General features: G+C 54.5%; 3 protein-coding genes across 8 annotated transcripts; all 3 read left to right on the plus strand.

The window, feature by feature from the left end:
* The first annotated feature begins 6,053 nt into the window (after positions 1-6,053).
* C1QA (complement C1q A chain) lies at positions 6,054-8,921 on the plus strand. 2 transcript variants are annotated; one of them, XM_059376585.1, is made up of 4 exons: positions 6,054-6,171; positions 6,695-6,773; positions 7,060-7,229; positions 8,259-8,921. In XM_059376585.1, exons 2-4 carry the CDS (start codon positions 6,724-6,726, stop codon positions 8,831-8,833), a joined length of 795 nt encoding a protein of 264 aa, XP_059232568.1. In that variant the 5' UTR covers positions 6,054-6,171; positions 6,695-6,723; the 3' UTR covers positions 8,834-8,921. The 2 variants fall into 2 exon arrangements, with proteins under 2 accessions (XP_059232568.1, XP_059232569.1); XM_059376586.1 differs by lacking the exon at positions 6,695-6,773 and having other exon boundaries at positions 6,055-6,171.
* A 3,375-nt stretch (positions 8,922-12,296) lies between these two features.
* Positions 12,297-15,391, plus strand: C1QC (complement C1q C chain). The gene is made up of 3 exons (XM_059376587.1): positions 12,297-12,424; positions 12,734-12,927; positions 14,547-15,391. Exons 2-3 carry the CDS (start codon positions 12,747-12,749, stop codon positions 15,101-15,103), a joined length of 738 nt encoding a protein of 245 aa, XP_059232570.1. The 5' UTR covers positions 12,297-12,424; positions 12,734-12,746; the 3' UTR covers positions 15,104-15,391.
* Positions 15,392-19,512: 4,121 nt separating this feature from the next.
* On the plus strand, positions 19,513-24,856 carry C1QB (complement C1q B chain). 5 transcript variants are annotated; one of them, XM_059376590.1, is made up of 4 exons: positions 19,513-19,657; positions 20,195-20,329; positions 22,773-22,970; positions 24,131-24,856. In XM_059376590.1, exons 3-4 carry the CDS (start codon positions 22,796-22,798, stop codon positions 24,703-24,705), a joined length of 750 nt encoding a protein of 249 aa, XP_059232573.1. In that variant the 5' UTR covers positions 19,513-19,657; positions 20,195-20,329; positions 22,773-22,795; the 3' UTR covers positions 24,706-24,856. The 5 variants fall into 5 exon arrangements, with proteins under 5 accessions (XP_059232573.1, XP_059232572.1, XP_059232571.1 ...); XM_059376589.1 differs by lacking the exon at positions 20,195-20,329 and adding an exon at positions 22,598-22,683; XM_059376588.1 differs by lacking the exon at positions 20,195-20,329.
* Positions 24,857-25,547: the final 691 nt, after the last annotated feature.

Below are 25,547 nucleotides of genomic sequence, written 5' to 3' on the forward strand. Positions count from 1 at the left end.
GGAAACCTGGCCGAGGTCCTTGGCTCACCCACAAGAGCGGTAACTGGGACCCTAGGTGGGGACAAAGGCCCATATTCACCTGGGAGACAGAAAGGAGCCAACCCTTGGTCCATCCTTCTCTCCCAGACAGACTTCCTAGTGAGTCAGGGCCCTGTGGGACAATAGCCACCCGGTTGTGTGACCTCTGTAGGTTGCTGGAGAAAATACATGACAATTTTTTAAAATACAACTATACCACAAGTATACCGATGTTTATCTGAATTCAAATTTAATGGAATATCCTGTATTTTTCTTTGTTAAATGTGGTAACTCGGGACTCATGAGCAAGTCACTCCACCTCTCTGAACCCCAGTTTCTTCACCATCGAAAAGGAATCAAAATGCTACCCGTGTCAATTAAATGGGATGATATATGTGAAATGCCCAACCCAGGGGAGGGTGCCTTCCAAGCACCCACAACCAATACATTTCCCCCTCTACACTCCTCGCTCTCCCTTTCAGAGTCTCTGCTTTAGACACCACCTACCTCCGCCAGCGGAAAACCTTCAGAAAGGCTTCTGAGGTAATAGAAGTACCTCTACCACTGACTGGCTGTGTGACCTTATGGGAATCACTTACACTCTCTGAGTTCAGTTGCCTCATGTTAAGCCCTGGTAGCAAGCCCAGCGCTTGGGCTTCCTAAGGCGTGGCGGTTAACATCTTGCACCTGCACCGAGACACAGCTCTGGTTTTAAAACACCTCAAGACAGCAATGCTTCCCCCATGGAAAGAATGGGTAACTGTGGAACTTCAGGCCAGGTGAAGGACAGATCGGGGAGATGGTCCCTGCAAGGCGGCGGGAGGGCTTCCTCTTGCGTCTGTCGGAGCTCTTTAGAACTGGGCATCATCTGGCCTTCTAGGTGACACGTTTCCCAGCTGTGGTGTCCCCACAGCCTTCGGAACCCAGGGCTCGGCCACCCCAACCAGAGGCAAGCTGTCCTCGCACTCTCCCACCGCCTGCTCAGTTTGGGTCCCTAACTCTCTTAAGCCTCTTCATCTTTTTACATCTCACCCGCCTGCAAGTTTGGCAGCTTCCATCAGTGCCCTTCCCCCCTAGATCTGGCTAGATCTGCCTGTTGGGAACTTCTCCCCCGGTGGGCCGCCACATGGCCCCTGGAAGGAAGGACGGTGTGCGGGTTTCACTCTGGGTGTCTGGAATGCAGGCACCAGCCATTACAGGAGGCTTGCTTTCTCCCTATTCTTCTTCACCCTCCCCCAGTGAAATTGCCTTTGCCTTCTTTTGTTTTCTTTTTACATTCCCTTTCCCAAACTTCTCAACTGGGACTGTGCCCAGGCCCCCTGGTTGGCAGGTAGGGGAGGGAGGAGGAGACTGGACTTTTGCTAAGTCCCGCACCGGGGACAAGCCACACTGACCCGAAACCTTGTCACAGTTGGAGGGGTCAGTTGCCACCCCCAAACCCCGGAGTTCTCTCATGCAAGCGCGCGCAGCAAACGGAAGGCAGATGCTGAATTTGAACCCGTGCTGCCTCTCATCTCCCCAGCAAATTATTTGGTGTTTACAATCCCCTCCGTTTTTCATAAAACGAGCCCCCCAAACGCTTTTATCTGCCAAGAGAGGCAGAGAATAAAGCATGTGCACTGAAGACGAGTGGCAGGCTCTGACAGCTCCCTCCCCAATTCCCAGTCCGCCCCGCCAACCTTGCCAAGAGAACCCTGATCTCATTGGGCTGTGGGGAAGGAGGATACAAGGAGAGACCCTAAAGGCCCAGGAGGGGGGGGAAGGATTTTCAGCCCCAAAGAGGGGAGACCCGTCATTAAGAAGATCTCCGTAACAAAGAGCAAGAGGAGTGAGATGGGAGCCGGGAGAAGGAGAAAAAGAGGTTCCAGGAAGGGCCCCGGAGATTTGTGGGGTTTTTTGAGGGAAGGGGTATTGAAGAGAGAGGTGCGCGGCAGTGGATGGGGAGGACCGGGTACGGGGGTAAGCTCGGTGCCTCCTGCACGGTGTGCGAACAGCACAGCAGAGACCTGAGTGCATAAGGGGATTGCAGGAGAAGGCTCTCTCCGCAGCTCTATTCATCATAACAATAATACCCACCAATGGGGAAGGACCTGATAAGGTGTGATATATGCATGTATACTCCTCAGCTATAAGAAACGGACAGGCACACTCACGACGGGGGTAAGATCATGTCCCCCTGGGCCCAGAGGCTGTTTAAGATTCTCTCTCTCCCCCTCTCTCTGCCTCTCTTTCTCTCTCTCTGTCTTTCTAATAAAAGAAAAAGATTTCTGCATTTTACTGTATGTAAATTATGCTTCAATTTTTTGATTAAAAAAAAAAAAAACACAGGAGCTTTGGAGCCCTGTTCTATAACAGTTGACAATCTGCATTTTGCCTAATAAGATTCAGAGAGACAAGGAGTTACAGATACCAGTTTCAATAAGGTGGGGGATGCTGCCGTCACTCCCGACCCTCAAGGAGCCTATTTCTGGAGTGAGCATGGACAGGGAGAGCGGAACAGACCTGCCTTCCCCAAGTCTGCCTCTGATCCCATGAGCCCCTTGTGGGCTAAATACATTAATGCTGCATGATCCCAGTCTTCCAAGATTCCATGCCTGTTTTGGGGGGCGAGGGGGATATCCATGAGTCAGTTGCTACCCAACTGAAGAAAGAGAACTCTGTTCTAATGTCAAAGCCGAAACTGACCACGCAGGTCTATAGTGAAGGCATAATAAGGTTTCCAACCTGGCGCTTTCTTAAGATTCCCCCCCACCCCATGGTAATAGGGACCATTTACAATTTTTGCTTAATATGCTGATTTTTGGAACCCCAACCCTTGGGTAAGATGTGACTCCACCATCAAGAATGTGAGTGATTTGGGGCACCTGGGTGGTCAGTCGACTAAAGCCTCTACTTTTGTCTCAGATTATGATCCCAGGATCCTGGGATGGAGCCACTGGGCTCTCTGCTCAGCGGGGCGCCTGCTTCCCACCGCCCCCACTGCCTGCCTCTCTGCCTACTTGTGATCTCTGTCTGTCAAATAAATAAATAAAATCTAAAAAAAAAATAATTAAAGACTAGACTCCAGGGGCACCTGGGTGGCACAGTTGGTTAAGCAGATGACTCTTGATTTTGGCCCAGGTTATGATCTCAGGGTTCTGAGATCAAGCCCCATGTCAGGCTCAGAGGATTCTCTCCCTCTTTCTGCTCCCCGCACCCCGCCAAATAAATAAATAAATCTAAAAAAAAAAAAAAAAAAGAAAAGGAAAGAAGAAAGACTAGAACTCCAAAGTTAGAATGGGGTCAAAACTTTAAAATAATATGGAGATAATAATACACTCAGAGAGAGGCACCTGGATGGCTCAGTTGTTAAGCATTTGCCTTCAGCTCAGGTCATGATCCCAGGGTCCTGGGATCAAGCCCTGCATAGGGCTCTCTGCTCAGCAGGGAACCTGCTTCCTCCTCTCTCTGCCTACCTGTGATCTCTTTCTGTCAAATAAATCTTTAAAATCTTAAAAAAAAAAAAAAAAAGAATGTGAGTGATTTAAAATTGGTTATTGCTTAAACTCCTAACTACACCTGGGCCTCACGGATCATGACTCTACAGGCATTACAGAGCAGTTCCTCTCATCCCCCAACCTCTCCCACCTCCCACACTCCCCCCCACCCCCCTACCTCTCCCCTCCAGGAATCTGAGCTCTGGAGAGAAAGGAGGACTCTGTCCATCCCTTCTGATGGAAGGGGTCTCTGTTGTGACATTCGCAGGGCTGTTGCTGACCCATTTACTTTCGCACTAATGCTATGTTCATTCCTATCGATGGCTTTTATTTCTTGGGAAGGGTTATACACTTGCAACAGCCTGATAAGTAAAATCATCCAACAGTTGGAAATAAGGCAAATAGATAACCGATGCCCTTTCAAAGTCAAGTCAAAACATTATCTAACAAGCCCTCCTAAGGGTCATCTGACCCTCTAGGGGAATGTCACTCTGCTTGACTTATTATTTGCTATTGATCAGGGCCCAGGATCTGTAAAGACCCCTGTTTGCTGGTAGAAAACTAGTAAGTTACAAATTATTTTTGTCTGGTAGAGAAATCATGCAAATGATTTCTTTCTAATAGAGAAGATAACCCCCAACATTATGATTTTGTTGCCCTATAAACATTCACCAGTGTTGCCTCTAACTTAGCAACCTTATGAATATTCCAGAATTCTAATTTTGGGGTTATTGTTGTTTTTCTTTCTGCTAAATCTCTCTTCTCTCTCCATATGTAGGTACATGTAAATGTTTCCTGCTCATACCCTTCATTGAACTAGCTTTCTCATCCTGCTGGTTCCTTCATTAACAAGCTACAAAAAAAAAAAAAAATTTAAAAACTCACATGTGCCCACTATATATTTCTATAAGAATGATCTATTCAAAATTTCAGAAACTATACTTTGAGAAGACTTTCACAGTATTTGGTTTTTCCCCATGCCAACTCTGCCACTTTTTTCTGACCTTCGGCAAGCAATGATGTCTCTGGTGGTTAGTTTCTTCATCTGTGAAATGGGAGCCATCAGCCTGGCCTTTCTGACTCCGACACATGATATTTCTAACTCCTCTTGCAGGGAAACAAGACTGACATGCTGCCATCAAAGAAAATGGGTGCCCAGAGCCGTGTTCTCGGGTGCAACCTCCTTGTGACCTTCCTGCCTCCCAACCTCCTTGTGACCTTCCTGCCTCCCGCCACTCCCTCACCTTGAGAGATGGAGGTAAGGCTCAGACTGGTTAGGTAACCTGCCCACGGTCACAGAGATATTATTCATAATGATGATTTATTTGAATGTGGTATATGACAGCATCAACTTCCTCATAGAATCCGTAGCAGCCCAGTGAGAAGTCTATATCATCCCCATTTTACAGATAAAGAAACTGAGGTCCAGAGAAATGATATAGCTTGCCTCAGGTTACATAGTGAGTAACAAGTGGGCACAGCCCATGAGATTCCAGCTCTCTTAACCTCCTGAATCCCCAAGAGCAAGAGAGGGGCTGGTGGGAGTTACTCTGGGCTTGCACTCTTATCCTGAGAACCCCCACTTATATCTGTCAGATACATATTGGGTACCACACAAGATTGCAAATGAAAAGAGGTCCCAGACGCTTGAAAACCTTGGCCCTGGACGATCTTCATCTGCCCAGGTCAATAGACTTGTTTTCCCCTCCTCATCTTCCTTTTGGTGAAATGGTCAGAGTGGGGGGTGGTGACCACGGTCATGGGAAGAAGCAGAAAGACCTGGTCAGCTTGGGCCTGAACACATTGCTCTCCAGACTGGAGAGAACGGGTAGCTCTATCTAAAGGACGCTCAGGGTCCAAGCCGGTGAAGTGATGTGGGCCCACAGGTAGTAGCCACCCTGTCAGCAAGAGTAAGCAAGACTAGATGATCCTGCCAAAGGGTAACTCTCTAGATGATAGCATTCATGGGCTTTTGTTGCTGTTTTTTAAATCCAATAAAAGCTACTTATTAACTGTTCATCCCATGCCAAGTGTTTTGTATATATATGATGCCATTGAAACTTTATAATACTCCGATGAGGTCAAATCTGTTGTTCCCAATTTATGAATAAGAAAACTGAGGCCCCGGGACGTTAAGTAACTTCCCAAGGGCAGCTAGGAAGTGGCAGGTCTAGAAAGCTGATTACTAAGCTTCCCATCACTACTGCACTGTCCTTTGTGTTTTTCTGTATTTCCCAAGCTTTTTGACAATGAATACATGTTGCTTTCATAAACTCGAAAAAGTCTTTCAAGTTACTGACTTTTAGAAAAACCCCGTCTGCCCTGATGTTCTGTGTTTCCCTGGTTCTCACACCCTACCCAGGACCCCCTCCACGGCCTCTGTCTTTGCAGACTCCTGCCTTGCCCTCCCTGCCCCCACACCAGCTTGCGTGCGTGGGTGGGGGGTGGGGCGAATGTCCAGTGTCCCAGTCTTGCTGAGGTCTGCTCAAACTGTCTCCGGGAGGCCTCTGGCCCCTGGGGCAAAGCTGGGGGCAGGCCCAGGGAAGGAGAAGGGGAAATAGGAAGGGATGTGAAACTTGGCCACAGCCAGGCGGGCGGCACCCCTGCTGGGTGTCCCACAGCGGTCCCTGGGTGGAGGACAGGAACATCCAGTTGAACTGAGGGCCAGCTGAGGCAGGTGAGGCCAGCGTCCGAGGGGGAGGGGGCTGTGAAATTCAGGGAACCAGGGGAGCTGGCCTAGGGGGGTGGACCACAAAGGCAGGGGAGGGGGAACACTGTCCTTGGTTCTGTGTCAGGACAGAGTTGGCCGGTGGTGGTGGTGGGGGTTCCGGATCCAGGACCCAGAATAAGTGAGTGGGGGGACCATCTTCATTCCTCGGGTTTGGGAGTTAGTGGGAAGTGATGATATAAACCCATCCCTCTAATCAGAGTTCCTGGGTTTTGGCCTCCCCAAGACACAAGAAGCTGGGGAAAGCCTGGGAGTGTCAGAGCCAGCGCAGGGGTCCCGTAGACACTCTAGTAGGTGCTGAAAGGGGTCGAGTATGTGGGGGGGGGGGGGCGGCGGTGAGCACACGCGTTGTGTCAGGGGGCTGTGAATTCCTATGTGTACGCACAGCTCTGCCATCTGGGTGAGACAGTGTTAATTAAATAAGAAGTAGGCGCTCGATAAATATTTGTTCAATGGAATTGATCATCTGTAGGACTATATGAGTGTGTGGCTGAGCGCTAGATGGAGTCCATTTGGGCGTCATTCGTGCATCCGGGAGTGTGGAGTGGATTGTGAGTCTGCTCCCTGTGTTTGTTCTATGGGACTGGAGGCCAAGCTTGTGTGTCTGAGTGTGTAACTTCAGTTGTGTGTGGCATCTGTGTGAATTTCTGGTGCTTCATGTACGTACGGGGTCACTGGGGCTGGGTGCAAGGTAGACATCGAAGGCCCTGGAGGTGTGTATGTGCACCGGTGGCGGGGGTATGTGTAGATATCATTGTAGGTGTGGGATTCAAGTGTAAGTACGAGTTGGGTGTGTGTGAGTGTGTGAGGTCTAGCCTCGCCCCTATGTCTTCGCAGTGGCATCATGGAGGCCCCGCGGGGCTGGCTGGTGGGCTGTGTGCTGGCCGTATCCTTGGCCTCTGCAGTGACCCAGGATGTGTGCCGAGCACCGGACGGGAGGGCGGGGGCTGCAGGACCCCCTGGCCGAGACGGACGGCCAGGCCTCAAGGGGGAGCGAGGGGAGCCAGGTAAGCCCTTCCCTCTTGACCCCAGTCCCTCGTCCCTTGGCTGGGCCTGGCCTCCTGGGTGGATGCTTGGGGGCGGCCCCAAGAAGCAGGAATCCACCTGGGCCCCCACATGAAGCCCCTGCAATCTGCACTGGGTCCCCGGGGCTGAGGGGAACCTTTCCTCCTCCCTGGACATGTCCCCAGGCTGCCAGGCCTCTCTCTGAATGCCTTTCCTGCCTGAGTCCTCTCTCTCACGGACCACCGCAAACAACAAACGTGAAAGGTCTTGGAGTAGCGTCCAGTCCTGGGTTGTCGTTCAGTTACCAAAACGATTAAGGTGCTCATCTTTGAACTCAGGAGACTCATCTTGCTGTGTGACCTCGAGCAAGTTACTGACTCTCTCTGAACCTCGGCTTCCTCGTCTGTAAAATGGAAAAAATAACCCTACCTGGCACGTAGAGATGATCAGTTCACGGCAACTATCCTTTCTGCTTCCTTCCAGCCCCCACACCCAACTCAGTCCCTGCTTCCCCATTCCTAGCCCCTTCCAGTTTCAGAAACTCACATTCTTAAAAAAAAAAAAAAAAAAAAAAGGTGGGGGAGGGGTGTGGCTGTGAAGGAAAAAGGAGGAGGAGATGCTCAGAGTAGAAAAAGATAATCTCAGTCCCCTAGAGCCTCCCAGTCCAGAGCAGACCAGAAGGATCTGCATAAACATTTGCGACTTGGCATCCAGGCCTCCTAAATGTAGTCCCGAACCCAAAGGAGTCAGGGGCAGTGGCCCGGCGAGGTGCGGAGAAGCCTGTCCTGCTTTTGCAAGAATCTGACAGCTTCCAAGTACCTGTTCTCACTTTTCTCCACTTTAGAGATAAGGAAGCTGAGGGTCAGTGGTTGAAACATTTGCCCAAGGTCACACAACCAGCCAGAATCAAGGTCTTAAAGGCCCAGGCACTCCCGCATCCTCCATCCCACCGCAGCCGAGGGTCCCAGCCATCTCCCTGAGGACTGGTGGACACTGGACTCCCCCTCCAGATCTGGCCTTTCTCCCCACAGGGGCTCCCGGCATGCGGACAGGCATCCAAGGCCTTAAAGGAGACCCGGGGGAACCTGGGCCCCCTGGAAAGCCTGGCAACATGGGCTTTCCTGGACCCAGTGGCCCCCTGGGGCTCCTTGGCTTCCCAGGACCGAAAGGCATCAAGGGCAACCCAGGAAACATCAAGGACCAGCCACGGCCGGCCTTCTCAGCCGTAAGGCGGAACCCCCCCATGGGTGGCAACGTGGTCATCTTCGACACGGTCATCACCAACCAGGAAGGCCCGTACCAGAACCACACGGGCCGGTTCCTCTGTGCTGTGCCGGGCTACTACTATTTCACTTTCCAGGTGGTGTCCAAGTGGGACATCTGCCTGTCCATCGTGTCGTCCGGGAGGAACCAGTTCCGGCGCTCCTTGGGCTTCTGTGACACCAACAGCAAGGGGATCTTCCAGGTGGTGTCCGGGGGCATGGTTCTCCAGCTGCAGCACGGGGACCAGGTCTGGATTGAGAAAGACCCCGTCAAGGGCCGCATTTACCAGGGCCCGGAGGTGGATAGTGTCTTCAGCGGCTTCCTCATCTTCCCGTCCATCTGAGCCCGGGAAGGACCCTCCCGCCCCTGGCTGCACATGCTTCCTGCTGTGTGACTCCAGCTCACACCTTCTACCTCTCTGGTTTCTATGGTCTGCTCTCTATCGGGGTGCTGTTGCTTTAGCTGCCTGAAGGGTGAGGGCTGGCTGCCAGAGCCCCCGAGAACTCACTGCCCACTGCCCACTGTAAGATGGATTTCCTAGAATTCTTCCTAGAATAAACACCCGAGTTCCTGTGTGCTGAGCCTGAGGTTCCGATGCTGTTCTGGGCACTGGGAGGGAGCACAGGAATGACAATCGCTGAGTGCTTACAAGGCAAGCCTGTATTTCGTATTTTACAACCTGTATTTAGGAGGTCCTGGGAGCCTCAGCGGCCTGGGTTCAAATCCTAGGCCAACACTTACCAGTTGGCCAACCGTATGTATATGATATAACTTGAGTGACCTCAGTTTCTTTATCTGTAAAATGGGAATAACAAGGGCACTTACTTCAAAGCCTTGTCAGGAGGACTGAATGACTTAAGACACGGAAATTGCAGAACAGGGACTGCTTCATAGTCAGGGCTTCGGAAGTTTGAGCCATTGTTGTATTTTGTTTCATCTGTAGGGCTGGGGAGTGAGGCGGGTATCACGACCCTACTTTCCAGATAGTGAGGCAGGCTGGGGGCATGAGGTGGACATAAAGCCCACGGTCAGTGTTGAAGAGGAGGACCTGGGATTTGAACCCAGAACTTAACGGTATCCAAGCCTGCGTGTGTGCGACGGTGACCCTTGCCAGCCTCCACAGCCACATGCCTGACAGGTGACACTTGATTTCCAACGCTGAACCAGCAAAACATGGGCAAGACTCAGAGAAGGGGAGCGACTAGCCCAAGGGCAACCAGCAGTCTTCCCCGAAGCTAGGTTCCTGAGTCCTGCCCTGGGCTTCCCCCCGCCCCGGGGAAGCATAGAGGCTGGGGCTTCCTCCCTCCCGGGCTGGGCATCCCTGCTGGCTGGAACTGAGAAGATCTGGGGTGCCCATGGTGCATATTCCCGGGGTCCCACTTAGCCTGTGCAGAGCTGCTCAGAGGCAAGAAGCCCCACCTCGTCCTCTGAATGCGAAGACAATAAGTAGCCGGAAGTTTGGTTCTGAGGATGTCTAATGCCCTGGGTGTTTCCCCAGAGAAAGCCATTTGTGCCCTGCACTGCACACACACCATACATCTGCACACCACACGTGCACATTCGTTGAAACCTTCACACCCGCAGACATACTTGGGGTATCTGTGCTGTCCTACCCAGGCACTCTGTGCCTCAGACACCCAAGTACCCCTCCTAAACTGTCGAAAGTACACTCTTACACACACACACACACACGCACACATACACACACACACTTTCTCTCTCTCACACACACATAGACACACACACAACCTTGACACATGTGTCCCAGGCACACCCGTGCCACGCTCTCCTCATCCTCCAACACGCATGTGCCTTAGCACCGCCCCAATTCTCTCACTCGCTGACCCTCACATGCGCTCACACTCCCACCGGCCGGCCCCCGGGGCCCAGGATCGGTGTCTCCCACCTACTGTCGGACACAAGGAGCAGCTGGAGTCCCCACAAACCCGTACCTCCCCCCAGGCCTCGGACAGACTCCCGAGACCCTCTCCTGGGCCAGGGCTGCCCCACCTGCAGCTTCTGGGAGTCAGGAAGGAGAGGGTGACCCCGCTGTAGCCCCAGGGCTGTGCTGGTCTCCTCTGGCCCCTCTGTCTGCTTCGGGCCTCTGCTCTGCCCCAGCTCCCTGCCTCCTGGCCCAGAACATACGCTTCCAGGAAATGAAGCAGATCGAGCACCTACGATGGGCTGGGTATTTCCTAGCCACAGACACACCGGATCTCAGCAACCCCTCCTCACGGAGCCTCAGGGACAGGAGATGCCTACCCGCCGTCACACTGCCAGAGAGTGGCAGGTCGGAGATGTGAACCGGCTCTGCTGACCCCAGAGTGGAGCGCTCCTCTCATTGTAATGGGACTCGAAGATGTCCGGAGTGCAGCCCCTGCAAGTGGTGGGAGAGACCAGGCTAGTGCAGGGAGGGTCAGGCAGCCCCTTATCCTAAATCCCACCTAGACGCACCCCCGCACCCACCCTGCCTGAGGCAGATCACCCGAAGGAGGGGAACAGGCTCAGGCCAAGCCCGGCAAGGCCTGGACGCTGGGGCCGGGCAGGCTGAGCATGGGCCAAGGCTGCCACCTGCTGGACAACACGGACCCGCGCAAACAAGATGAGAATGGAAGATGGGGTCTCCCCAGCAATGTCATGTCTACCCTTTCTGCTCTTCCCAGCCCTCTACCTGCTGGGGACTTCCGGGGCCAAGTTCATTCACATCCTTGCCCTCAGCTCACATTTTGCAGCCCTGGGCGAAAGGGTGTAGGGACAGAAAAGGAGACCGAGGCCCTTAAGGTCACTTGCTGGGGCAGGGGCAGAGCTGTGAACTCCCGCTCACTCCTGGCACCAGGCTAAGCATTGCGCTTGCCTCACTGGGTCCTGCTGGGTCCTCACCACTGCCCTGCATGGGAGCTATTGGAACCCCCCATTTACGCAGGAGGAATGGATGCTCAGGGAGGTCAAAGGCCTCACCCCGAGTGACACCGGGGACAGGTGGAGTGTCAGGGTGGGACCCCTCAACTGCTCAGCAGCCTCTCCTCCTCAGAATGTCATAGGAGGAGAACAGGAAGAGAGGAGAGGGCCCTCTCCCAGCTCTGCGAGCCCGGCCCCAACCAGCAACCCTGCAGCAGCCACCACAGGTTCCAAGACCAGATGCAGGGGTGCCGGAAATGGAGGCAAGGGAGGCAGGGGTCATCAAGGGCCCCAGCAAAGGAAGACGTGCGCACATGCAAAACCTAGACCCGCCCTCCTGCCCCCCCCCCCCCCCCCCCAATATACAGACCAGAAGACTGAAGCCTAGAGTGGTTTGCAGAGGGCCTCAGAGCAAGGCAGTGGCAGGGCTGGAGGACATCCGAGGCCACTGACTCTGTCCACCACAGCAGGCTGCCTGCCATCGAGGCTTGCCCATCTTGGTGTCCACCCCCAAGTGTAACAAGTGAGAGGGGCAAACGGAAGATTCTAGAATAAGGCCTGCCACTTCACAAGTGCATGCGAGGTTTGTTTCTTGGGGCAGCGAAGCAGAGGGGTCAGAGCAAGGCTTTGGACCCCAAGAAATCAGTTGCACATGATTTTTGGTAAGGACTTTCTCTCTCTCTCTAACACACACACACACACACACACACACACACACACACACACACTCCCTCCAGCAGACCCGGGGTGGGGTAGACATTTCCTCATTTCAGACATGCATGACCCTGGGGTGGGGAACACAGGGGCATTGCTGCGGTCAGCCAGACTCAGTACCCAAAAGAAAGTACTGAGTCAGGAAAAATTATGGGAAAGGGGATGTGGGATTGGAAGCAGGGTGAGCAGAGGGGAGGGGGCCGCCCAGCCTGCTCTGGGCCCTCCTTGATGTGACTACTCTGACACGGTATCTTCCCGCCCGGGAGAACGGAAGCAGATCTAAGGACATCTCTGTGACCAGACCAGAATCCTGCCAACCCAGGTGAGGCCAGGACCCCCGCCCAGGCGAGGGCAATTGGCAGTTCCCCCCTGCCGCCTCCCTGAAACGTGGGGACAACTTGATTGGTGATAGGAAGGAGGGTCCCCATCGCTGCTGAGCTGAGGGCCTGGGTGCAGAGACGAGGTCCCATCTCCATCCGTCCTGTGGTCCCAGCCCTCAAGGGGCAAGGGAAGGGGCCTGGGGAAGGGAGGTAGGCTCCGGAGGGCTGAGAAGAACTGGCCCCGGGAACAAGCGAGTGAGGAGGGTGGGTGAGGGGCTGGCGGGGGCCAACTCAGCTCTCTCCCTACCCAGATCCTTCCCCAGGATGGACATGGGGTCCAGTTCCCGGCCCCACCTCGGACTAAACCTGTTGCTGCTCCTGCTGGTGCTGCCACTTGGGGGCCAGGCCAGCACAGGCTGCTACGGGATCCCCGGGATGCCGGGCCTACCAGGGGCCCCCGGGAAGGACGGCTACGATGGACTGCCGGGGCCCAAGGGCGAGCCAGGTGAGTCTGCCGGCCTGCTGGGGAGGCATCACTGGAGGCCTGGGGGCAGCGGGCAAGTGTCCATCGGGGGCTACAGCTGGGGGGAGGAGGATGGCCACTTGCTAGCACGTCTGTGCAATCTTCTGCTGCACCAGCTCTCTGAGCAGAGGCCAGCTTTCCTGGCAGGTGTCACCCATCTCTCCTCAGACCCCAGGACTCGGTCCCCCCCGTTCCCCAATTTTGTGCCTCAGTGTCTCATCTGACACCAAGGAGAGAATGAGAGCACCCGTCCCAGGAAGTGGGGGGAGGATCACAGGAGATGATCCCGGAGACCTTTGGCAAATTCTAAAGTGTTGTGCTCTTTGATTACAACCCCTCCACCACCTGCTCTGCAGCATGGACCTCAGGGCGGGGGGTTGCTGGGGAACCCGGTGGAGTGGACATGGGGAGTGTCCACAATGCACAGATGGCCCTACCACTTCCTTGTGCAAAGAGCCTCAGTGTCCTCATCTGTCGAATGGGGAGACAGTAGTACAGGCGGCCCCGGGGGCGCTGGGATGATTAAACAAGTTGGAATGTAAAACAGGACCACGCACGTGGTAAGGTCTCGGGGACGCGTAAGCTATGCACGTTCAGCTGTCATCATTGCTTTTATGGGAGGTCTGTGCTCACTTCCCTCCCTGGGATCCTAAGGAGTTGGGGGCATGGGGAGTGAGAAGTCGGGATTGCAGAATGATGGGCAAGTGCTAGCATGAGCAAAGAGGGCTAAGGACACGGGGGGCGGTGTAGGTGCTGGGCAGGTGCTGGAGTCTGGGGGCGCCTTCTGGGCCAGGTGCATATCTGGGATGCAGGTGTGTGTAGAGCCAGCATGGGTGACACTGGGGTGAGGTTGGATGGAGGTGCTGGGGGGCGGCAGAAGCAGGGGTGGGCAGGCCAGGGACAAGGAATGTCCTTGGGATTTTCCCCACCGCCATCTTCCCTCCTGGCACTAGAATGGAATTTTGCCAACAATCCAGAAGGAATTCTTCGATTCAGGGTGAGCCAAGTGAGGCCCCCAGGTCTGCCATTTTTTCAAGAACTTATACTACAAGGCTATCTCTGGCCATCCTGTGGCCTGGGTGGCTGACGGTCCCCAATTATTGAGCTCCTACTATATGCCAGGCATGGTTCCAAATGTTCAGCATATGCCTACCTTATGGAGTAGGTAAAATTGTTAACTCCGTTTTACAAGTGAGAAAACTGTGGCCAAAATCCTTTTTTAAAGTGCCGTACGGCCATTTTATAAATGTTAAAGCTGAGGTTCAGAGAGACTGAGCAACTTACCCAAAGTCACACAGCGGAATCCTGTCCTATGCCAAAGGCCATGCCTTTGGCCCCCACCCCCCACTGCCTGTCAGGCCCCTCCCCCAGCACGTCTGCCCCCTCCCAAACAGTTGCTGGAAGCTGTCCTGAAGGATGAGACAGGGCCCTGCAGTGCCTCCAGGCCTCACCAGGAGCTGACCTTCCCGAGCACTTCCTGTGCGGTGCCCGGCTCTCGCACGCTCCCGCTCCAAGCTCCCAGTGGCTCTCTGGGATCTGATCCTTCCTCGGGAGCCCTGTTCCCTGTCCCATCACTTCCTTCCCACCTGCTCTCTCCCCAGGAATCCCAGCTATCCCGGGAACACGAGGACCCAAGGGTCAGAAGGGAGAACCCGGCACACCTGGCTTTCCTGGGAAAAATGGCCCCATGGGAACCTCTGGGATTCCCGGGGTTCCCGGCCTCATGGGACCCCCAGGGGAGCCGGGCGAGGAGGGTAGATACAAGCAGAAGCACCAGTCCGTGTTCACAGTCACACGGCAGACGGCCGAGTACCCCAGGCCCAACAGCCTGGTCAAGTTCAACACAGTCATCACCAATCCACAGGGGGATTACGACACGAGCACCGGCAAGTTCACCTGCAAAGTCCCGGGGCTTTACTACTTTGTGTACCACACGTCGCAGACGGCCAACCTGTGCGTGCACCTGTACCGCAGTGGTACCAAGGTGACCACCTTCTGTGACCACATGTCCAACAGCAAGCAGGTCAGCTCGGGCAGCGTGCTGCTGCGGCTGCAGGTAGGGGAGCAGGTATGGCTGGCAGTCAATGACTACAACGGCATGGTGGGCACCGAAGGCTCCGACAGCGTCTTCTCCGGCTTCCTGCTCTTTCCCGACTAGGGCGGTCAGGTTGGCTCCAGCCCCAGGGCCACCCCGCCTCCCTGAGCTTCCCCGAAAAAAAACCACTGTGCTCGGGCCATTCTCCCTACCTGATGGACTCCTCTTCCAGGAAGCCCGCCCTGACCCCCTGCCCCACGTTTTCTCCCTCCTCTGAGCTCCTTCAGGAGTCACTGCTTTGAGACTTAACCAACACCTTCTAATACTGTCAATGTTTTTTGCCCCCCCCCCCAACCCCAAGTCTTGGGAAAGGCAAGGAGATATATAAATAAATAAATAAGTTGATAAATATGCAAGTCTCAGGCTTCTCACTGCCAAGTTCTCCAAGAAGCGGCCTCTTCATCCTCAGCTTTGCACCTGCCGCCGCCATCTGCGGGCTCTAGATTTAGACAGAGCATCTAGCTGGTGCTCAGTAAAGGTTGGCACTCAGCATCCCGTGGCCATTTGGGAGAGTGTGATTGAAGGCCGCCAGAGGTCCTCAATGGGCCATCTGCTGTCACTTGTTTGGGTGAGAGGTGCTCCTGTCATTAAAGCTGTCCATGCTCACGGGTAAACAGCCGTGTTCGAATTCCCAGACCCATGCGGAGGACCAGGAGGCCAGATTCTAGTCACAGCACTTTCCCTGTGGTGACCATGAGAAGGGTTGATAGTTCAAGTTCAAAAAAGATAAAAAGTGTAACTTTCCTGGGCAGACTGCCCGTCCAGCGTTAGAGCCCACCTAGTCCCAAGGAGAACCTACCCGGCCCGGCTGGGATCTCAGCTTGCTTCCACAAGGCCCCCCGGGGCTCACAGGGACATTGACCCACCCAGCAGGGGGTGTCAGAACAATGGCTGCGGCCCACAACCAACACCACCAATTTTGGCTCTTTTGTTCAGGAAAGGAGCCATTCCACACCCTCCTGCCTTTGCCATGTTGTTGGGTGCCATGCCCCCCGCCCCGCTCGCACACTAGCCCTCCGTCCACCTGGCGGATACACACTCAGCTGTCAGGGTTCAACATAAAAATCACCTCCTCCACGAAGCCTTCCCTGATTCTCCCTTCTGTGTCTCCGCAGTGCCCTCCAGAGCCTTGGATCACAAATTAGGTGACTTTTTAGAACCTATGTTCCCAAATCCGGTGGCACAAGAAAGTCATGCATGTACACACACACACACGTACACACGCACACACACACACACAGAGTGGGAACAGAGGCAAGAGCCCAGGAACCCCGGCTGGGTCACGGGGTGCTTCTGGCAGGGCCAGGGCCAGGTCACGGGGCCACTCCCCTCACGGCTCTCCTCCATCAGCCACTTAGCAGTCCGCCTAGCAACGCCTCAAGTGATACAACTTTCTTCTCATTTCTCTTTTGTTTAAAAAATCAATACACCATTTATGTAGGCCACAGTGTCAGATCAGAAACCTGTGCTTTGGAAATGACAACTATTGTGCTGTTTTTATTTTCCATAATTGTTTCCTTGTTGTTCTCGCTTTGTCATGAAAGAAGGGCCTTTGAAAATGCCAGCTTGTCTGCTGGGCTGAGCGGAACCTGGCGAGGGCTTCGAAGCGGGGCAGGCAAGGGGAGGGGAGTGGGACCAGAACGAGAAGAGGATGCCCCAAGGCACGGCTTGAGTCTGCTTGAGGTTCTCTCTCTCCCTCTCCCGCGGCTTTTCCCCTTGAACAAAATAAATAAACAAAAACTTTATAAAGAAGACAAAGACACCCCAAGCCTCAAGGAATCGCTCTTAGACCGCGGAAACTTGAGGAATTGTACGTCTCTGCTGCCACGCTTGGTAGGGATCGTTCCCTCTGTGTCAGGGATGTGAGGCGGAGTTTTACAGGTACAGACACCAGCTGACTCCTACTCAGGGACCGAGGCCCAGAGACCCCTCTGCTCCTGATCCCTGATCCAGGCATGGCGCCCATGCACCCAGCCTCCAAGAATTCATTCTTCTCTTCGTATATATAACACGGCCCCTGGGTTCGCATGTGGGACCTACAGAAGGCTGGGCCCTAGACATGCCAGGTTACCTCAATGGCCCCCCACAACCCATGCCTTCCATTCACATATGGGGAAACTGAGGCCAGTAAATGTGCCTGAGGCCACATGGCTAGACCAAAACAAAGCTGGGATTCAAACTTGGGGGAGGATGACTCCTAAGCCCGTGGCTGTCCTCCCCTCCCTGCTGCCTTCTGGTCTTAGTCTTCAGCTGTCTCCTTGAACTCCAAGTTCAAGCTCATGTTTTCTTTTTTTTTTTTTTTTTTTTTTATTTATTTGACAGAGAGAAATCACAAGTAGATGGAGAGGCAGGCAGAGAGAGAGAGAGAGAGAGAGGGAAGCAGGCTCCCTGCTGAGCAGAGAGCCCAATGCGGGACTCGATCCCAGGACCCTGGGATCATGACCTGAGCCGAAGGCAGCGGCTTAACCCACTGAGCCACCCAGGCGCCCCTCAAGCTCATGTTTTCTCATTGCCAACAGCCACCGAAGAATTAGAAACCCAAGGCCAGGTGGCCCTTGGGGGCCCTAGAAGAACCCTAGGGTTCAGAAGAACCCTAGACTTGCAATCTATGAATTTACAATTTCATAGGCACAGAGACTAAGTGGTACAGAGCTCTACCCTTCTCCCAGCTCAGAATCCAATGCCTTCCCTCCTCATCCAGGCTCAGTCCCTTTGAGTCTATAGCTGGCCAATCCCAGAGACCCTTTGGTTTTACCAAACTAGTTTCTTCTTTCCCTAATACCCACTGCAGGTAACCATTAATTTCCATCAGTTAACATCCACAAGCTCAAAGATGTTCTGTCACCAAACACAGATGTCAAGTAGGACTCTCCTGACCTGTGGCAGCTCCTGATCTAGCTGAGCACCTATCACTAGGAGGGGCACCCATCCTTGTGAGGGACACCTGTCCACATGAGGGGTACCCATCCCTTTGAGGGGCACCCATCCCAGTGAGGAGGACCCATCCCAGAGAGGGACACCTGTCTCTGCGAGGGGCACCCATCCCAGAGAGGGGCACCCGTCCCAGAGAGAGGTACCTGTCCCCACAAGGGGCACCCACCGCTGCGAGAGGCATCACGTTGCCTCAGATGCAGCATCAGCGAACAGGCTGAGACCCTGGCATCGGGGACGGCTGGCTCTGAGTCCCGCAGCTGCCACTTGTATGAGGCGTGGGCTGCAGCAATCTTTTCTTTTTCCTTTTCCTTTCCTTTATTTTTTTTTTTTAAGATTTATTTATTTATTTTAGAGAGTAGAGTGTGTGCAGAGAGGCAGAGGCAGAGAAATAAGGAGAGAAACCAGCGCCCTGCTGAGCAGGAGCCAGGCACCGGGTTTGACCCCAGGACCCATGAGATCACACACTGAGCCAAAACCGAGTCCAACACTCAATGGACTGAGCCACCCAGGCGCTCCTAGTCCCCTCTTTTCTCTGACACTTATCACAGAGGCCGTGAGACCACTGCATCATTCCATGCTTAAACCGGTCTCCCCCAGTAGAAGGAGCTCTCCCTGGGGACAGGAGACACAGCTGATCTGCTTGTGACCATCTCCAGCACCTAGCACAGGGAGGCTCGTGATAGACATTTGTTCAGCGACAACTTTCTCCCCTCTGAGCCTCAGTTTTCCCATATGGAAGGCGAGGGGAATGAGCTAGGTGACCTCCAAGCTCGTGTCCAGCCCGGACCTGGTGTGATTCCAGGATCAACAAGCAGTTAAACCCCTGCCTATGCCCATCATGGTCACCGGCTTCGAGCCCTACTGTAAGCAGAAGGAAGGGCTCTCAATAAATAATGACCACATTCAAAATTCATGATTAGATAATTTTCTGAGAACGGGGCAAGAGCGGAAGTATAGAACGGAAGAAGGCAGAGAAGATGCACCCAGAAAAGGGAAGCCTGAGATATGCGTGAACTTAGCAATTTACACGTACCCTGTTCTTTCTAGTTTATCCTCTGCTTTCTCTTCCATGATCGCAAATGAACCCCCCAGTGCCCTGAGCTGTCTACAGCACAGGTGTCCTTATAGTCCCATCATCTAGCAGAGGAAATTAGGGCTCCCCTGGGTCCTCTTGGTGGAGAATATTTTGGCCCCCTTTCGAGACCTCAGGAATCAAATTCACTGATGAGTGACAGAGCCAGAAAATGAGTCACGGTTTCTGACTCCAAATCCAGTGCTCAGGCCCCAGGCCAGCCATGTTCTCATGTCAGGGAGGAACGCCCATGTCTGCCGGAGGGGATCGCAAGGCCGGGGGACCTTGGCACGCAAGCCACCAGTTGTGGCCATTCTCCCAGCACAGCCTGTTCTCCCAACAACTGCTGAGCTGGCGAAACCAAACCGGCCAACCACCCTCCCCATTTACAGTAAAGCCCTCCAGATTGCAGAAACGGGACCTGAAACTGCCTGGGTGGGCCAAGAGTAGAGGGTGCTGTCCTGCTGGGCCCAGGGGAGGGGGCCGTCAGGGGAAGGCCCTTCCTGTCTCTGGGGACTGGAACTTCCGCTTCAGCCTGAGAGCAGCAGGCGCCTAGGTCCTGGTCCCACTGCTGCCCAGCCCAGCGGCATCACCGGACTCCAGGTTCCCAGGTGAGATTGGGGCTTGGTGCCTGGGGGGAGCAGCAGCAGGACCCATATGGCAGAGGGTAATGATTTCCAAAGAGGACCCCTTGCGTCCCCTGCCTCACAGCCACCAAGGGCGAATAACTGTGTGGATCCCTGGGCCCAACCCCCGACCCCGGGGAGTCAAACTCCCTGGGGGTGCGCTTGGGGGTCTACAGCTAGTCCTGAGTGATGGGAGGCACCCACATAAGAGCTTTGGAGTCGGTAAGACTCGAGCTGAGTCCCGCTTCTGTCTCTTAGATGCCGGTGACCTGGGGTGAGGCAGGAAACCTCTCTCAGCTTGGACCCTCTCTGGGAATAATAGAACATTCTAGGGGCACTGAGAGCCCCAAAGGAGGTCAGGCTTGACCTGGTTCGGGATATGTCAGAGGCAGAGATGAAATTAGAACCCAGGTCCCCCTCCGCCTAGCCCAGCATTTCTCCAACACCTACCTTCTCTTATTTCCTCCCCGTCTGCTAAGAAAACTCAGCCTGACTCTTTCAAGGAACAAATTTGACTCGTAGGGGGAGTGGCGAGCAGTGAGTAGTTAGCCCTGAGTGAAGCGAACCCTGTTTGTCAAGGAGGGGGTGGAACCACACACCCCACGAGAGACCGCGTTCCTCTCAGACTCCATCTCACGGAATCCTCTGCCCTGACAGGTAAAATTAGCTTAAGAGGTCCAGGGAGGTTAAGGTCCTTGCTTGAGGTCATGCAGTGAGCGGGCAGCCAAGGGGCAGTGTAAGTCCAGTTGGCCTGATTCCAAGCTGGGGGCGGGGCAGGGAAGGGACTGTTGGGGGCTGGAAGGATTTGGGAGAACTGCTGACACGGAAAAGATGTGAGGGGCAAGGCTGGCGGTGGTGACACATGGCGGGGAGAGGGATCAGACCAGGTGAGTCCTAGGTCCTTGCCCAGATCTGAGACTCAGTGGCCCCTGAGATGAGCCAGAACCCGGATCTTCCCCTCTCCCTCCACCCTACCTCCTGCTTCCCCAGCAAGCCTGAGTCTCATGGTGGGTCTGGGCCCACTGCCCTCATGCCCCCCCCCCCGTCAGATTAGAGCTCTCCACCCCTGCGCGGCATCCCCCTGAGACCTTCTTTCCCCGAGCCCCATCTCCCAAAGGGGCTGGATTCTGTTTTATACTTTTCCAACCATCCTCTATCATATCCGGGGGTTCGTAGATGATGGGGATAATACAGAAACTGCTACTATTCGTTCAGCCTTTCCTCCATGCCAGGTCCTACCTCATCCGTCCTCCCGCGAATCCTACGTGCCAGAGGTTAGTATTATCCCCATTTCGTGGAAGGGGAAACACGCCAGAGAGAAGCGATTTGCCTGAGGCCCTTACCTGGGAGAGGCAGAGGACTGAGTGGGTCCCTGGCAGTCATCAGGGGTCCCTCACCACCGCCCCTGACACAGACCCTGCTACAGCAGCAGGAGCAGTAAGGACAGACGCCTCCACTGAGCGCCATACCCCACGCTGCTCCAAATGCCACCATACTTAGCCCCATCAGCCCGTCTGGCTCCGAAGCCCACGTTCGAACCACCAGGCTCAGCAGCCTCTTAACAGAACACGCTGTGAGGTTGAAGATGCAAAAGACATGGGTAGGAATCCCAGCCCCAAAGTGGCCTTGTGACCTTGATGGGGGTCCCACCCTCTCAAATACCCAGTCTCCCCATCTGGAGAAGGAGAAAGCCGGGTGCCTCCCTGGGGGTGGATGGGGGCTGTGTGGAGGACCACATGCAATGAGACAGCGGCATGTACCATGTTTGGCCCAGAGCCTGGCTAAGTGCCCAATGTGTGGGTTACTGAAGTGGTCCAATCCATCATGCTGTAAAACCTCCAGGAAGAATGGGAACTGGTCTCATGCAAAGATAAACAATTTAGGTTTAATTTTTATTACGTGAATGACCCTCAATTTTTAAAAAGATTTATTTATTTTAGAGAGAGAGAGTAAGTATGAGCAGGAGGGGCAGAGGGAGAGGGAGAGAGAATCTCAAGCAGACTCCACACTGAGCCCAGAGCCTGACATGGGCTCACAACTCCAAGATCACAATCTAAGCCAAAACCAAGAGTCAGGTGCCTAACCGACAGCACCACCCAGGTGCCCCTATCCCCTCAATTTTGTAAAGCAACAGTGGATCCGATGAGTTTTAAGTTCCCTTCTGTCTTGAGAATTGATGCTATGGGGGGTTGGCTGTGCTGATCAGATCAAGACAGCACAGTTCTTCCTAGTTCTCTGGGATTCAGAAGGGGCCAGTGTTTCCCTCCTCCCCCAGGGACCTGAGGATATTTCATCTGCAGAGATGGCCTGCTGTGCCAGCAGGCATACTGGCTTGAGAGGCAGACAGGCCTGGGTTTGAGTACTGGCTATAGTCCTTTCTGTATGACCCTGAGCAAGTGTTGCGGCCTCCCAGAGCCACCAGGTCCTCTTTGGTATAAAAATAACAGCTTCCTCCAGGCTGTGCTCTGAGGGTGTAAAGTGGCCCGCTCTGGAAACAGCACTGGCTCCCTGAACTCAGAAGCTCTCTTGAATGAGAACGCTTGCAAGAAAATCCAAAGCCAGAGAACCACAGCTCTGACGTCCGGTTCCGCTGACCCCTCATGCCCCTCCAGCCACACTGGCTTCCCTACAGGGTCCTCGATGCTCCAGGAGCTGTCCTGCCTCCGGGTCTTTGCCCCTGCTTCCTTTCCTCCTGGAACATTCTTGCCCCAGTCCTTGCTGAACCTCCAGCTGTCAGCCCGAACACCCCTCTCAGAGATGCCGCCTGCCCACTCCCAACCCAGAAAACCATCCACCTGCCCCTCAACCCCCGTGGCTCTCCCTCTCCCTCCCAGCACCCCTGCGTTTCCTGCAGAGCACTCTGCAGACTCTCCCTGCTTCCATGGACTTCTCTGTTGACCTGGTTATCATCCGCCTTCTCCTAAGGCTGCCAGCTCCATGCAAGCAGGAGCCTTTGCTGTGTCACCCCAGCACCCTGCACAGGGTCTGGCTTGGTGGAAAGGACACACTCAGTGAGTATGGGAAGGAGTGAATGAATGATGGCACACATGGTGCAAGTCGCCCTGGCAATAACCCACTCCATCTTCTTGTCCCCCCGCAGGCGGTAGCTGAGACAGGGCGGTGATGACGGCCCCGAGGGGCTGCGTTCTGGTGCTGCTGCTGCTCCTGAGTCTGTCAGGCGCCTCCTGGGCCCAGAGCAGCTGTACTGGACACGCGGCCATCCCTGGCATCCCGGGCATCCCTGGTGCACCAGGCTCTAACGGCAAACCTGGGACCCCAGGGACAAAGGGAGAGAAAGGTACTGCCCGCTTTGGGGGATACATTCGTGTCGTTGAGCAAGGCCCCATCTCCTGCCTCCCCGGTCACAGCGGCTGACCCAAGAGATCGCAAAAGCACTTGCAAATCCATCAGCTTGCCAAGCACCCCCTTCTCCTCCGCCCCGCAATGACTTTGAGAAGAGGGAATTCTGATTCCCGTTTTACAGCCCGGAAAACTGATGTCCAGAAGGACTACTGAATTGCCTGAGGGAGCCACGTCCATATCGAGGCTGAGATCAGACCGTGGCTCTCTCACCCCTAAGTCCAGGCAGACAGAGAGCTCCGCGGCAGACGCGCAATCCCGGGCTGCCTCCCGGGGGGGTGGCTTCCCCTCCCTGAAATGCAGTTTCTTTACCTATAACATGTGGGCAGATTCTTTTCAGGGTTGTCACAGGGTTCAAATGAGACTTCCCCCCAAGAAAACCCCCTGGAAAATGTTCGTTTGTTCGTTCATTTAACCAAAACCAACTTTTGTCCTCACACAATCCCCAAGTGACCCTCGAAATCCCACAAAGTATCCTCATGAGCCCATTTTACAGCGGAGGAAGCTGAGCCCCAGAGAGTGTGACTCCATCAAGGGCACATGACTAATAATGGCAGATGTCGCAGGACATCTGTCTGTCCCCTGGGCCCATGCTCTCAGCCACGATACTCTGCCCCTTCCCTGGAAAAGAGGTTTTGTCTCGCACTGTGCCAGACAGACGGGTAGCGGCCACATGGAGGGCATGAGAAGGTTTCCAAGATTCAGTTCTAGGCTCCAGTGAAATGAATGTCGGGATTGATTAAAGATGTCTACCCTGAGGGGGGAGTGAGGAGGGAGAGTATGTGGGCTGAGAATTCATTCTCCGGCTCCAGGCTGGAACAGGGGAGCCTGTATGAGCTGGTGAGGACAGCAGGCCCAGCACCCTCCCTAAGGAGACACCACTGTCCACTCCTCGGGTGTCAGGTCCCATTGCTACGGGGAAAGCGGGGCTGGGAGGAGACCACCCCCCCTTCCACACACAGCAAGCTGGGGCCCAGAGAGGAGCAGGGACATGGCAGAAGTTACACAGCCACGCTCCTGGACTCCTAGCCCGGGGGCTCCTTCTTTGGGTACTCAGCGATCCCTGGCCCATCATGTCTCTTGTCTCTGCTTTTCCAGGGCTGCCAGGGCTGGCTGGAGACCATGGCGAGTTTGGGGAGAAGGGAGACCCAGGGATGCCTGGGAAACCAGGCAAAGTAGGCCCCAAGGGCCCCATTGGTCCCAAAGGTTCCCCAGGCCCCCCCGGACCCCGTGGCCCCAAGGGCGAGTCAGGGGACTATAGGGCCACACAGAAAATCGCCTTCTCTGCCACGAGGACCATCAACAGCGTCCTGCGGCGGGAGCAGCCCATCCGCTTCGACCACGTGATCACCAACGAGAACCGCAACTACGAACCCCGCAGCGGCAAGTTCACCTGCACCGTGCCCGGCATCTACTACTTCGCCTACCACGCCAGCTCACGAGGGAACCTGTGCGTGAACCTCATCCGGGGCCGGGAGCGCATGGAGAAGGTGGTCACCTTCTGCGACTACGCCCAGAACACCTTCCAGGTCACCACGGGCGGTGTGGTCCTCAAGCTGAGCGAGGGGGAGAACGTGTTTCTGCAGGCCACAGACAAGAACGCCCTGCTGGGCTTGGAAGGTGCCAATAGCATCTTCTCTGGGTTCTTGCTCTTCCCAGACGCAGAGGTGTGAGCTGTGGGGCTGGCTGGCTCCCTCCCCATCCCTTACCCCTGCCAGCAAGGCTCACTTGGACCCCCATCCCCACCCCCACCAGACCGAAACGCACAGTAGGGCTCCATGGATGTTGCTGAAGGAATGAGCAAATAAACTTTCCAAGGCCAAAGGACAGTGGTCTAATTCAACTTTGTCCCCCAATATCTAGCACACAGTAGGTGCTCTGAAGTGCTGCTTGAACGCTGGTTGAATGAATGAATGAGTGAATGAGCTCTGAAAGCAAAAACTCCATCTGTTAGGAGGTGAATGGAGAACCAGACTGCCCAGCTCTGTGACAGCCACACAGTGGGAGATGGGGAGGGAACACCGGCTACTGAGCACCTACCGTGTTCCAAGCGCTGGATTAGACCCTTTCATTGTCTCATTAAGCCTCACACTCATGGGAGGAGATAGGGTACATCATGCCCAGTTTATAGAGAAGACTGAGGATCAGACGGACGAAGGGATTGTCCTTCATTCCACAGGGAGAACTGGGTCGGCCCACTGATGACTTGAGACCCCTTTCAAGGCAATGTACTGAGGCTGGACACTACAAAGGTTGTTTTGTTTGTTTGTTTTTGTTTTTGTTTTTTAAGGTTTTATTTATTTGACAGACAGACAGAGATCACAAGTAGGCAGAGAGGCAGGCGGGGGGCGGGGAGCAGGCTCTCCGCTGAGCAGAGAGCCCGATTCCGGGTTCAATCCCAGGACCCTGAGATCATGACCTGAGCCGAAGGCAGAGGCTTAACCCACTGAGCCACCCACACACTACAAAGGTTTTGTCTTTTCTTTTCTTTTCTCTTTTCTTTTCTTTCCTTTCC

This window comes from Mustela nigripes, chromosome 14 (assembly GCF_022355385.1).
Source record: "Mustela nigripes isolate SB6536 chromosome 14, MUSNIG.SB6536, whole genome shotgun sequence".
Lineage (NCBI taxonomy): Eukaryota > Metazoa > Chordata > Mammalia > Carnivora > Mustelidae > Mustela > Mustela nigripes.